Source organism: Orcinus orca, chromosome 6, assembly GCF_937001465.1.
Source record: "Orcinus orca chromosome 6, mOrcOrc1.1, whole genome shotgun sequence".
Taxonomy (NCBI): Eukaryota; Metazoa; Chordata; class Mammalia; order Artiodactyla; family Delphinidae; genus Orcinus; species Orcinus orca.
Genome location: NC_064564.1, coordinates 51,152,186 through 51,166,554, shown reverse-complemented (window position 1 = coordinate 51,166,554; position 14,369 = coordinate 51,152,186). Strand labels below are relative to the sequence as shown.

General features: G+C 37.2%; 1 protein-coding gene across 4 annotated transcripts in view; it reads left to right on the top strand.

The window, feature by feature from the left end:
• Window positions 1–14,369, top strand: part of FOCAD (focadhesin) — a 312,830-nt gene that overhangs the window by 267,106 nt on the left and 31,355 nt on the right. For all 4 annotated transcript variants that reach the window (XM_004286219.3, XM_033417332.2, XM_033417330.2 and 1 more), the window contains 2 exons: window positions 361–463; window positions 2,335–2,415. In XM_004286219.3, the coding sequence (XP_004286267.2) occupies window positions 361–463; window positions 2,335–2,415 (184 nt within the window). The remainder of the gene's footprint in view (window positions 1–360; window positions 464–2,334; window positions 2,416–14,369) is intronic.

Here is a 14,369-nt window from a genome sequence, read left to right as displayed (position 1 = left end):
TCTACTTTTAAAGGTACTTTAGTTTTAAGCAACTATCGCCTCTTTTTACTTTTTGGATTTTCCTTTCTCATTTTTTGAAAATTCCTTTAGACCAGTCTGACTCAGTGAAAACTGAGACAACCACTGGTACGTTCCATCATGACTGATAGATTCATTCATTCATTCATTCATTCAGCAACACTTGTTGATCACCTCTATGTCCCACGTTTAGTATACTAGACAGTTGATAGTACATCTTGTATATCTCATTACCAGCCAAGCCACCACCTCATAAAAGATTAGTGGCCTCCTGTGAGTGGCCTTGTATTGAATAGAATTTGGATCTTGCCCCATCATTGAACTGTTACATTTCATTTATAGGTCATCAGTGTGTCTGGGGTGATTGGTCTTCAGTCAAATGCAATCTGGCTTCTAGGACATCTTCATCTGTCTACTCTGTCCTCAAATCAAAGTAGAACCTCGGGTAAGACTGGAGTCATAGAACACTGGAGCTGGAAGGAGGGATTGCTGACGTGGGGCAATGTGCTTTGTTAAGAGAGTTAATTTTCACAGCTACCCAAGCACAGTAATATCGGTGGTGGATATTACTGTCCCTCTTTTACATCAGAGGAAAATGGACTGTGGAGAGGTCTCCTGACTTGCCCAGGGTCACATAGCAGTAAATGGTAAACATGCGATTTGAACTAAGATCTGTCGTCCGCCAAAGCCCATGCTCTTTTCACTCTTTCTCTCTGCCTTCCTTGGAGATCGGTTTAGACATTGAGTCTAACCCCATATTTTACAAATGGAGAACCCGAGGCTCAGAAAGATTACATGACTTAGGTACAAGCTTAATGAGAAATTCAGAAACTAGGAATCAGACCCTTGAAGCTTGGAACAGAGTTCTTTTTATTTTACTAGATGTGATCATAGTTTGTATAATATTCATATTTCATTAAAAAACTCTTCATATATGGCTGGAATTCTTCTGGCTCCTGGTTTTGAGAAAATAATTGGTAAGTACTTTTAAAGATGTATATCTCCTTGGCCTTGGAATTAAAATCCTAGGTCTTAATGTAACAAGGCTTTTTCTATTTCCAGCTTTTTAATAAAAGCAATAAAAATATTTGCAGTTCCCACATGCCTAACTTATGTGTGTACTTGGAGATCTTCCGGGGAAGGCATCACTGTAATGCACTGGGACCTATGGCTACTCCTTGCTCTTTATAGAATTTTGACCACTGGCTCTCTTGGACTCATGCCAGGGAGGTTTAGGTACCAAAGATTCCTCATTAAAACCTAGTTTTACATATCCCCTGACAGGTAGTCTACAGACAGCATTACCATGGGCTACTATAATTACTGTCTCCCTCATTTTCAGTCACTCCTCAGCTATAGAAATAGGACATGGTTTCACAGCATTCCCAACATAATGAACTTTAGACAAGTAGAAGCTGTCATATTAAAACTGGAAAAGGAAAAAAAAAAGTAGTCATATTAGAAACCCTTGGTATTGCTAGTTTTCAAGTGCAGTGCTCTCACAAGGTCCTGGTAAAATAGCATGTGTATGTCAGGCTTTTGCTTTTTCACATAGGCTTTTAATTGTTATACTGTGGAGTACACGGTCTGGCCCACATATACTGAAGGCAGGTCGTAGTGAATCATCTTACACCCAGGTTCTTTGGAGCAACATGATTGTGTGTCTGGAAAAGTTGAGCCATCTATCCCAGTAAAAAACATTTCATGAAACAGTTATGTGGAACTGGGAGGAAAAGAATCTGGGAAACTCCCAGGACTCAACAAGCATAAATGTCACTCCTTCATTGTTCCAGGTCAGCAGGCACATCTGGTTATTTGCACGTGTTGGTCACATAGAGGTCCCTGCCTTATGAAGTAAGAGACTAGCTGATATTAATGGTGATTGATGTATTTGCGTAGTTCATATATCTGATTCAGGGTGCCCTGAAATAGCCCAGAGAATGGTGGTCTCATCCTAGAAGCCCAGTAGACTCCTTGCTGACACAGAGGAAGTCACTGGATTGCAGCTCACTGATGTGCCAAAGTGGAAAAGGGTTTTTTTAAACCACTTCAGTACAATTTTTGTCCTCTGTGGTTTTTCAGCCTCCTCTAGATTTACCACCGTTTTAGATTTGCTTGCATAGCCTCAGTGATGACTTCAAGGCCAGTCACTTAACCTAATAGAATTAGTTGCAACCACAGAGTATTGTTCTGAGATTAATGGCATAAACACTTCTGCTTTGTCTCTAGGTTGATATGGCAGCATGAGATCATTATCTTTCCTTCATTAGTCCCACCAGGTTCATTGGTTAATTTGATCATTTTCTGTCTCCACAGTTCCTACGGACTATAGCTATTTGCCTGAAAGCAGTTTTATTAGAGCATCCATTGGCTTCTTCATTACAGGAGGAAAAAAAGGCAAGTGAGCACATTTCTTGAACTCTATCATACTGTCTACATGTCAAGTTTGTGTGCCCTCAGCTTGCTTCTGTAGAATTAAACAATACAAATCTGAAGGGGTGAATAATTTCTCCTGCCAGATCATCTTTGCAGTAGAGATGACTAGGAGACCAACTACACTAAGTGGTACATAAACATACACACTGTGTGTACTGTTGGAACTACCATACGTGATCTTGGGGGACATGTGAATATCTTAATCTTCCTTTTGGCCATTTCGAAAGTATAAGCGCACATTACTTTTCTTGTCAATTTCAAGTGAGTGTGACCTAAAAAGAGAAAACACACATGGGTGCTGTTTGTATTCCAGGACCAGACTTGGAGGTAAGTCTTCTCCCTGAACCTTGTGTGATCACTTTGTGTTGTTGGAATCACTGGCTCTAGTTCTTAATTTTAGTTTCTGTTGTTTTTCTCTGCACCAGTTGTCCCTTTGTGATTCTTTTTTGCTACCACACACAACCTAAAGACAGAGATTGAGTGCCTTTTGTTTATAACTGGAGTCAAAATAATGCCACATAAACTATCAAATAAATGCTCTTTAATGATACACACCTACCATTTCATGCTATGAGGAAAAAATGGATCTGAAATGAGCATGTCATGGCTCAGGAACCAGTTTTATGTAATATTCTTTCACTGATGTGTGCTAGTTTCATTCTTCGTTGGGTTGGCTGTGTCAGTCTGGGCAAAATCAGTGCCTGTATTACAACAAGACCATCCCAGTTTTAGGGGAAAAAAAGTTTTTAAACCAATTAAAATGAAGACATCTGGAGACATCTGAAGTCATTGATTAATGAAGGTCATGGAAGGATAAAATCTCACCATTGGAAGGGACATTAAAAGTCATGTCCGTTGTCTAAGTTTCCACTGGGTACAGAAATCCCTGGAGCTTCCAGATTGTAAACTACTTTCATAGGTTGGACATGAATTCCCTTAGTTTCTGCAGTTCTAGAAATTGTGCATATTATCCTCAGGTCGCGACTTAGCATAATTTGCTTTTACATATCCTCAGTAAAAATTGGTATAAGGTTATGTCATGGTTTTACAAGATATGTTTATATATGAACATGTCATATATATAATGTGGAGTTAATTGTTTATATTGCCATAAATTAAGTGTTTTTAAAGTACAGAGATGTCTCCATTAGGAGGAAATTGAATTCTTACTAAAGGAACATCTAAAATTTCCATGGCTAGAATAATTCTAGGAACATATATTTTTGCTCTATTTTTTGTTAGTTTGCTCACTGATATCTTATAAAATTTTTAAATGATGATAGCGTGAGATATTTCCATGAAATATAAAACTCTTAAGACCAAATGAAAGACATACTCTTTTTCTTTTCTAGTGACTAAAATGTCATTTGGCTCCCTAGATTCATATTTCTTAACAGAAATGAATTTTCTCTGAATCTTGTGGAAAATTTTGTTAAATGTAATATTTTTATGATTATGCAGTCATGGTACAACAGGAAGTATTCTGTTCTAAAACTGAAAAATCAGGTGAAATTGACATCAGAAACATTATGTAAAATCTTACTATTAAAGCTATTTTAAGACAAATAAATGAAATATTTAAAAAATGCCATATTACCAGTCACATTTTTGGCATTCTCAGGTTGTGGGAGAGGGCTGCCTTCTTGTCAGGTTTACTGACTAGATTCACAGGAAAATCCATTCAGCCTTGCCCATTACTAATGATGACCCCAGAGGAGTGGAGGCCGTGGGAGGCTGACCTCCGCCTCGGAAGCCCATTTACAAAAACAAAACCAGACCCTGCTCTATGGGTCTAAATGGGATGGCCAAATGTGGAGGTGTGCATGCAAACAAGTGTTTTCTTCTTCAATATGCCCAGCTCATTTGAATTTTAATAACTCCCTTCTGAAGCAGCTTTTGAGTTTAAATGTCTGGGTGTCACTCATCAGAGCCCAGTGGCGCTGCTGATAGGAAGGATGACAACTTTGGTGAGCTCTTTAGAGGAAGAAATGGCTTGAGAGGATAAAAATCATGCTTGGCATAGGCAGAAGAGAGAAAACTTTAGGGATAGCATGGCTTCGTTGCCTCTCTATGCCATTTAGTAACTCACAAGAGGAAGAAAAATGTGATGAGTTATCCCTGATTCACACATATGCCAGGTTGAGATTGGATGTCATGATCTCAGTTTTAGCCAATCAGATTTGAGATAGTGAATATATTAATCTGCTTCAAATGTTTAGGGCTTTTCTCATTCTAGATACTCACTTTAGTACTCATACAACAGAACATACCATATGTTCATAGCATCTATTCCTTCATACAGGCCTACATTTTAAAACCATGCCAAACAGATAAAATTCCTTCCAATTTTAAGACTGCAGTTAATAGTTTTGAATATAACTGTTTTTTTGCTATACCCTATAACATTTTCTCTTCTTCCCTAATAGCCCCACCTTCTAGCAGATATAATATTCCTTAACCCTTGTCATCATCATAATCTATTCTATGGACATTTCTTGGCTGTGCTATGCTTAAAATTTGCTTATAATCTAATTCCGCCTATCATGGAATTATTTTTTATCTTAAGGGCCTCTAAATTTTGACTCTTATTTTTGCTTCTTTTCTGTACATTTATTCTTTTTCCTGATTTCTGATCTTTGTTTTTTCTCAACCTCATGGCATATTCAGATTTCATCAAGATTTTACCTACTTTTTAAACAAAACACTTAAAATGTATTAAAAGTACTTAATAAAAATAATCATTTTTTTTGGTGATAACATTTAGGTATTTCTACCTAATCATTTAGGATTATTTTTCTTATCATTCTCTTGCTGGGGAATGTGACTTTCTAAGCTTTAATTTTTCTATTAGGCTTTAAAGTTTACAATAAGAAGTATTAATTCACAGAAAGTATATTTAAATCCTTGTAAGAAAGTCAGTATGAATGGCATTTCCTTCTCGATATGGATTCATTGGTCAGCGATTTGAGTGTATAAGTGTTGGGCTTGTACATATACTATCGATAGGTAGATTCTCAGTTGATCATTTTTGGATTACTAGCATGAGATATAATTGCTGATGAGTCTAGCCAAGAGAGCAGAATATAGAATAAATGATATGAGAAAGCTATTTCTATTTTTCTGATGAAATTATGGAGTTGGTTACCAAAAGTATGTTATTTTTAAGTATTTTAGTTTGGTAATAGTTTACCTATACAATTCTTTTTAAAAAGTTATTAGAAATGAATACATGTGTATAACACTAAGTTCAAAAATGGTATGAAGAAAAAGAAAGAATCCTCTTAATCTCACCACCTAGAGATAGCCTCAGTAGATATTCCAGTGTATGTCCTCTAGATGTGTGTGTGTTATATTATATTGAATCATAAAATGTATATTATTGTCTTTTTAAAAAAATTAACAAGTTTCCATGTAAATGGACATAATCACCACTCATCCCCTGAAAAGAAGGGTTGAGGAAGCATGAAAAGAATCCTTGCATCACTTTCTAGACAGGTTTTAATATGATATGTTTGGGGAGTATTTAATTTCTATTTTTTTGTTGTAAACATCATAAAAATATTTGAAAGGAAAAAAGTCACCAATTATCCCATGACTTTCTAACAGCTATTATCATTTAAAATTTTTACTTTTTAATTTGTTCCTGTTATGCACACACAATGTTTACATATTTACCAGTATACATAAACTTTGTCTTTTTTAACTTAATATTATATTGTAAACATTTCCCTATTTTCCATATGTCTCCATAATTATCATTAAAAATGATTACCATTATCATTAATAATGATAATGACTGACTGTAGAATGTTCTGTCAAGTCGATGAATCATAACTAACCCATTTCCCTATAGATCATTTAAAATGTTTCCATTATAGAGAACATCCTTGTGCATATAGCTTTCCTTAGGATAAACTGTCAGCAATTTATTAGTGGCCAAGAGTCTGAGGATTTGATGACTACAGAGATGGCATGGCCTCATTGCTCTTCAAAAGGACTGTAGCAGATTTCAGTACCTCGGCGCTGTCTGAGTATCATAGTACAGCAGCATATCATAGAGGTTAAAAGCGTGGGAGCCAGACTGCCTGGGTTCATACCCCACTTATCCTGCCTGCTGGCTATGTCACTTCAGGCAAGCTACTTAAGTCTGTAATCCTCAATTGCTTCTGTAAAGTGGAGAAAATAATTGAATCTTCTTTCTAGAGTTTTTTGTAAGGATTATGAGTTTATGAGCCGTCCTCAGGCTGACGAGCTCGTTGTGAAGACAGAATATAAAACATGGACCTTCAATCACAGTGAATGCAGCTCTGGGTGCCGGGATAGTCAAAGGTGTTGGCAAGGAGAGGAAAGGAAGGCACACTGGCACAACTTCCGATCAGGCAAGAACAGCAATGGAAGTGAAGGCACTTGAGGAAGCTCAGGTTGGGAGTTCTCTGTGTCTTTCTGCCTGTGTCCTTTTTTGCATCCCTGCATCCCTGGTGGTGACTCTCTGGTATCTGCCACAGGCAGGGGAAACCTTCAGTTCAGGAGGCAAGAAGTCAGAAGTCAAGGTGTTGGTAGGGTGGGTTCTTTCTGGGGGCTCTGAACGAGAATCTTTTCCACGCTTTTCTCACAGCTTCACTTTATGTAACAGTGCTTAGGAAACAAATAAAGAATAAACCCTTTCTAGTTATCATATTACAAAGCAAACCATCAGATAGATAAAACAAATGACTACAATAAAAGCCAAGCAGGTATAAAATGATACTTTAAGACTACTTTAATTTGCATTCATTGTCAGAAAGAATGAACATTTTTGTATGTATTTACTATTTGAGATGTCGTTTTTTTTATTAAATGTTAGATGTGCTTTAAAATTTATTTTACTTTTTATTTTAAAATAATTTAAAACTTACCAAAAAGTGAAAACAGCCAGATCACTTCTATATTCCTTCCACCCAGAGACCCTATTCAAGTTTCCCTGACAGCCCAAATGATGGCTTTAGCAGAACAAGAATTTAATCCAGAATGTCACACTTGTCATCTCTTTGGTCCCCTTCAGTCTGGAACATTGCCTCGGTTGTTCTGTCTTTCATGACTTTAACATGTTTTAGGATTAGAAGCCAGTTGTTTTACAGAGCACTTTTCTGTTTGGGTTTGCCTGGTGTTCCTCACATGAGAGGTCAGTCACCATTAGCAAGAATGTTACAGCCATGGAGGCCTGCTCTGCTCACTGCATCCCTTCGGGTGGTACACGATGTCTGTCTTCCTCCACCAAAGTGATGCTAACTTTGATTACTTGGATAAGGTGATCTCTTCCAGGTATCTCCTCATTAAAGTTCCTCCTTTCCTTTTATCATCAAGAAATATTTTATGTGGAGATATTTTGAGACTTTATGAATATCCTATTTTCATCCTACTTTCACCCATTAGTTTGGGTATCCATTAATGTTTTCTTGACTGAGTTATTACTCTGATGATTGCCAATAGGTGATTCTTAAAATTCCATTATCCCATTTACACTTTTTGGTAGGCTTTCTTCTGAGAGGAAAAGCTGCCTCCTTCCCTCCCTCCCTCTTCCATCCTTCCTTCTTTCCTTGCTTCCTTTCTTTTTCTTTCTTCCTTTCTTTCTTTCTTTCAATATGGACTGCTGAACTCCTATTATTCAATTATTTATTATTCAGTTATTCATGATTTTGATCCTCAAATTGTTCCAGACTAGATCAGAAAGAGCCTCTTTAAGTTGACTCTTGTGTCCTTTTGAGATAACCTTATCATTCTTTGAGTACCTCCTTTTCTTTGTGGCACACAAAGATGTTCTAGGTTCATCTTGTATTATCCTCAGCCTTGTAATAGCCAGGTAACTCAAGTTTCTTCTCGTGGAGAAAGATATTTAGAAGCCAAGATCTTGGGTACAAATTACTGCATTGCTACTGCGATAATCACTGCTCCTAGGCCCTTTCAGTGGACAGTTAGGAAATTCTCTCTTTCTCTCCTTCTTTCCCTCCCTCCCTCCCTCCCTCTCTCTCTTTCTCTCTCACATATTGTCTATATTTATTCTTATATCTAGCTATATATATTGAAAAACTTGAGTTCACACCAATATCTCCAATTCAACATCACAGGCTTCCTTCTGCATTTCCTCCTTCTCATTTGTAACTTTCTTCTCTGACTTTAAGAAACCTGACTCCCATTATTCTCAGTGTATTTGCCACAGTCCTGCTAAAGCTGCCTTCCTCTCTCCCAGGTCCTGATTTCCACTGAGCAGCCACCCTGCTTGGCAGCCTTCCTGGTGCTAAGGGGCTCAGGGATGTTTTTGTTTCTGATAACACTGGATGATATTGAAGTACTTGGTCCTAAGAAAGAACATCCTACCAACTCTTAGTATCTGACTGACATATTGGAATCATCAACTGTTTTCAACAGCTGTCTTGATTATAGAGTGGTTTCTGGCAAGGGGCTAAGCATCTGTTAATCTCTCAAAATATGTCATGCTGTCATTACGTCTACCTGTGTTTTCTAAGGACTTTGTCTAGAAAAATTCGACTCATCCTTTCCATCTTGTTTTAAACATCCTTTCCTCAGTGGAGGATAAGACAGGATTCCCTGATGTTCCCAGATTAGTATAGATTTCTTATGTGATACTTTATGTTTTTCATAGTACTTTACATATGTGAAATTATTTGCTTAATTATTTGTGATTCTTTGTTTAAAGTCTGTCTTTCCCAGTAGACTGTAATTTCCTCAAGGGCAGGAAGAACATGTGGGTTTTATCCTAAATGCTTAGTACAGAGTACTTGGCATGTAATAGTTTTCAAGTATTTGTTGATCTACCACTTTAAACATATATATATATGTGTGTGTGTGTGTGTAATCATATAATATATATATTATATATGTGTAATACATATATTATATATATTGCTTCTAAACAACGCTAATGATGGAGAAGGTAAAGGCATATCCACACCATACAAGCGACATTCTGGTGATGGGGAACAGACACACCAGTGGCTGTTAGCCTACTTGTTACCAGACTTTTCCTATAGGAGTTACACATGTGCATTGTGGCATTGAGATCTGATCCTTTTTGTAGCCAGAGTATGTGTGATAATGGGTCCTGTTGTAATGCATTATGTTCGGATATGCCAGTTATATCAGGGTTCTTTGAGGCTGTCAACTGGATGAGGGATTTAAAGCAACTTTGTACCGGATTTTAAGACATCTGGATCCTTTTAACAAGTACTGTTAGGTCTTCTTAGTTCCAAATCCATTGTCTATAAAGCATTCCAGTATTTCTTTTTGTCTAAGGCACTTGGGTGAAAGATAGAGCGCTGTAATAAGGGAACTGATCCTTCCCATAGCTTAGATTTGGATTCTTGTGTCCAATGCTAAAGAGCTCTGGGGAGGGAACCATGTGACTCTGTTCTCCCATTTTGGGGCTCGCTCTCTCTCCATACCTCCCCGCAAATGCTTAGAACTACCAGGTATTTTCTCCATTCCTAACAGCTGCTATAATTTCTTTCATTCCAGTTGGTTTCAGAATTAGTTCCCTGCAAATATAGTGGAAAATTTTGTGTGATTCTAGCTATGCTAGTCCATACTGAGTCTCTGCTTTTTTAAAAAGTGGGAAATGTGTTGCATTATAGTACTTACTTGATTTTCACCCCTGTGCTCCATTTTACAAGTTCTCCTTATTTCTGACACTTGCTTGTATATTAATTAGGTCAGTTCTAAAGAGTATGGAAGCAACATGTAAAGCGTTTAGATAGTAAAGTGCAGTTACTGGTGAAAGTTCTGTTGTCCTGTCAAGAGAGAGTTTGTTGTCTAAGCAATAAAGGATATAGAAAATGGCCATATTTTACATTGGGCCCTGGTATTAGAGGACAGGTTGAATGTCTTTCCTGATTCTCTAGATCCTCTGGAAACTGCAAGTTTTCTGTAGTGAATTCTATAGAAGGACCTGGAATATAATTTTATATAGTTTTAAAAACACTTGATCTGAGAAAAAAATTTAACAGAAATCTGCATATGAATTAAAGATTTACAATATAGAATTGGATTTATGTCCTTAATAGGAGTGAAGAGTAATTCTTTTTTTTAGAATAATAAGCTTTTCCTACCTGGTAATGGCATTTCTAGACTATAGAACATTATTTTTATAAATTTATTTATTTTTGGCTGTGTTGGGTCTTCACTGCAGTGTGAGGGCTCCTCATTGCAGTGGCTTCTCTTGTTGCGGAGCCCGAGCTCTAGGCACACAGTCTTCAGTAGTTGTGGCTCATGAGCTCTAGAGAGCAGGCTCAGTAGTTGTGGTGCACAGGCTTAGTTGCTCCGTTGCATGTGGGATCTTCCCGGACCAGGGTTCGAACCCGTGTCCCCTGCATTGGCAGGCGGATTCTTAACCACCGCACCACCAGGGAAGCCCAGTGAAGAGTAATTCTATGTCCAGATATTTACTATGCTATCTGCCAGTTCATTAGGCTATTTCTATGAATCGTGAGCCAAAAGGCCCCCCCAAGAGCAGCTTAAATTTTGTTGTCGTTGTTTTGTGAAATCAAAGACTCCAATTTGCAGCCAACTTTGTGTGTGGACAGCTGCCACATGTGGATAATCAGTATAGAGTTATGTGAATACCCAACCAGTTAATTCCTATCATAGCATTTTTATTTTTATCACACCTGATTTTTCCTTGTCTGTTTGTCCTGTCACTAGAGTATAAGCTCCGTGAGCATGGTGACCTCTTCTGCCTGTTCAACACTGTCTCCACTGTCTGGTAGCTAATAGATACTCAGTTGAATAAATGAATGTGTTTAAGAATGTATTTACTTTTTTGGTCAGAAATTCTTCTACTTGTAATAGCAATGGTTAACTCCCTGATAATATTTCCTATAATCCTAGTACTACATCACAAGGTGGAATTGAAATAAAGCTTCAGTTACTGGTAACACAGCATAGAAGAGTGGCAGGTGTGTTGAGCTTTTAACATTTTCAAAAAGCAAAAAAGTGTTGGTTGGAGGGGAGAGAAACAGCACTGGAAGGCACACAACTAGTTTTATTATACTTTCCCAAGTTGGGAGAGGCAAAGGTACAGAGGTAGGTTTGTTGGTGGCTACCTAAGAAAATATGCTGATTCTTGAGATAGCTGTAGAAACATCAGAGAAAGGCCTGCATTAGAAGTATGGGTTTACTAGTCATCAACGCCTAAGCAGTCTGTGAAATTATGAGTAAATGAGCTTAGGCAGTGATAGCAATTATGTTAGGGTGATTTTTATTACAGAAAACAATGACTTGCTTCAAGTGACTCAGTATTTACTGCAAGGATTCATAGGTTTCCCAGAAATCTAAGGACAGAAACTATTCTCAACCCTCAGAGTATCAGGAGCAGAAAGATACCAGGCATCAAGACTTTATCTTGCTTTCTGTCTGCCTGCCCAGGGCTGCACTGTATCGATCTCTTCCATGGATTCTGCTTTTCTCATCAAAGACTGCTTCATCCCTTTCTCTTCTTGTGCTTGTGTGTGTGAGTGTGTACGTGTCTGTGTGTGTGTGGTAAAATACACATAACATAAAATTTATCATTTTAACCATTTTAAAGTGTACAATTCAGTGGCCACTGAATACCAGTTTTCAATTCTTTTGGGTATGTATCTAGGGGTGGAATTGCTCGGTCATATAGTAATTCCATATAATTTTTTGAGGAACTGCCAAACTGTTCTTCCACAGTGGCTGCACCATTTTATATTCCTACTAGCAATGTATGAGGGTTCCAATTCCTCCACATCCTTGCCAACATTTGTTCTTTCTCCATTATTATTATTATCATTATTATTATCATCCTATTGAATGTGAAGTGATCACTTAGTTTTTTTTTTTTTTTTTTTTTTTTTTTTTTTTTTTTGCGTTACGTGGGCCTTTCACTGCTGTGGCCTCTCCCATTGTGGAGCACAGGCTCCGATGCGCAGGCTCAGCGGCCATGGCTCACGGGCCCAGCTGCTCCGCGGCATGTGGGATCCTCCCGGACCGGGGCACGAACCCGTGTCCCCTGCATCGGCAGGCGGACTCTCAACCACTGCACCACCAGGGAAGCCCGATCACTTAGTTTTGATTTGTGTTTCCCTAATGACTAATGAGGTTAAGCAACTTCAACTACTTGTTGGTATATCTTCTTCGGAGAATTATCTGTTCAAGTCCTTTGATCATTTTAAAAATTAGATTGTCTTTTTGTTGTCGAATTGTAAGAATTATTTGTGTATTCTGGATGCTGGACCCTTATCATATATACAATTTGCCAATGTTTTATTGCATTCTCTAGGTTGTCTTATCAATTTGTTGATAATATCCTTGGACACACAAGTTTTTAACACTGACAAAGTCCAATTCATCTTTTTTCCTTTTGTTGCTCATATTTTTGGTCATACCTAAGAATTCATTGCCAAATCAAAGGTCATGAAGACTTACCTCTATGTTTTCCTCTAAGAGTTTTACAATTTAATTCTTATATTGTCATTGACCCATTTTAAGTTAAGTTTTGTATGTGGTGTTAGGTAGGGATCCAGCTTCATTATTTACACCTGAATACCTAGTTGTCCCAGCACCATTTGTTGAAGAGACCCTTCTTTCTCCTATTGAGTGGTCTTAGGACCCTTGTCAAAAATCAATTGGCCATAAATGTTTGGGTTTATTTCTGGCCTCCCAATTCTATTCCATTTGTTATATGTCTATCCTTATATTTGCCAGTACCACACTGTTTTGATTATTGTAGCTCTGTAGTAAGTTTTGAAATTGGTATGTGTGAGTCCTTTAAATTTTCCTTTTTCAAGATTGTTTTGACTATTTGGGCCCCCTTGCAATTTCATATAAATTTGAGAATCAACTTTTCCATTTCTGCAAAAAAGGTTGTTGAAATTTTGATAGGTATTGTGTTGAATCTGTAGATAGCTTTGAGTAGTATCATCTTAACAATATTAAATATTCCAATCCATGAACTCAAGATGTCTTTCCATTTATTTAGATTTTCTTTTACTTCCTTCAGCAATGTTTTGTACTTTCAGTGTGTGTGTCTTTTACCTTGGTTAAATTTATTTCCCAATATTTTATTCTTTTGGGTACTATTGCATGTGGAATTGTTTCTTAATTTCCTTTTCAGATTATTCATTGCTGGGATATAGAAACACAAATAATTTTTGCTTGTTGATCTTATACCCTGTAACTTTACTAACTTCTCTTTTTCTGTGTATAGGATCATGTCATCTGCAAATAGAGATAGCTTTACTTTTTCCTTTCCAATCTGGATGCCTTTTATTTCTTTTTCTTGCCTAATGGCTCTGGCTAGAACATCCAATACAAAGTGGTGACAGTGAGCATCCTTGTCTTGTTCCTGATTGTAGAGGAAAAGATTACAGTCTTGCACCATTGAATATGATTTTCACTGTGGGTTTTTTCACAAATGCGCTCTATCATATTAAGATAATTCCATTCTATTCCTAATTTTATGAGTATTTTTTTGTCATGAAAGAATGTTGGATTTTATCAAAAGCTCTCTGTGTCAGTTGAGATGATCATATGTTTTTCCTCCCTTCATTCTGTTAATGTGGTATATATTACATTGATTGATTTTCTTATGTTGTATAGCACTTTTATTCCTGGGATAAATCCTGTGTGGTCATCATGTATAGATAGTCCTTTTAATATGCCCTTGGATTCAGTTTACTAGTGTTTTGTTGAGAATTTACACATCTATATACGTAACAAGGAGTGGTTTGTAGTTTTCTTTTATTGTGTTGTCTTCATCTAGCTTTGGTATCAGGCTAATGCTGGTCCCATAGAATGAGCTAGGAAGTATTCCCTCCTCTTCTGTTTTTTGGAAGAAACTGAGAAGGATTGGTGTGAATTCTTCTTTAAGTGTTTGGTAGAATTCACCAGGAAAACCATCT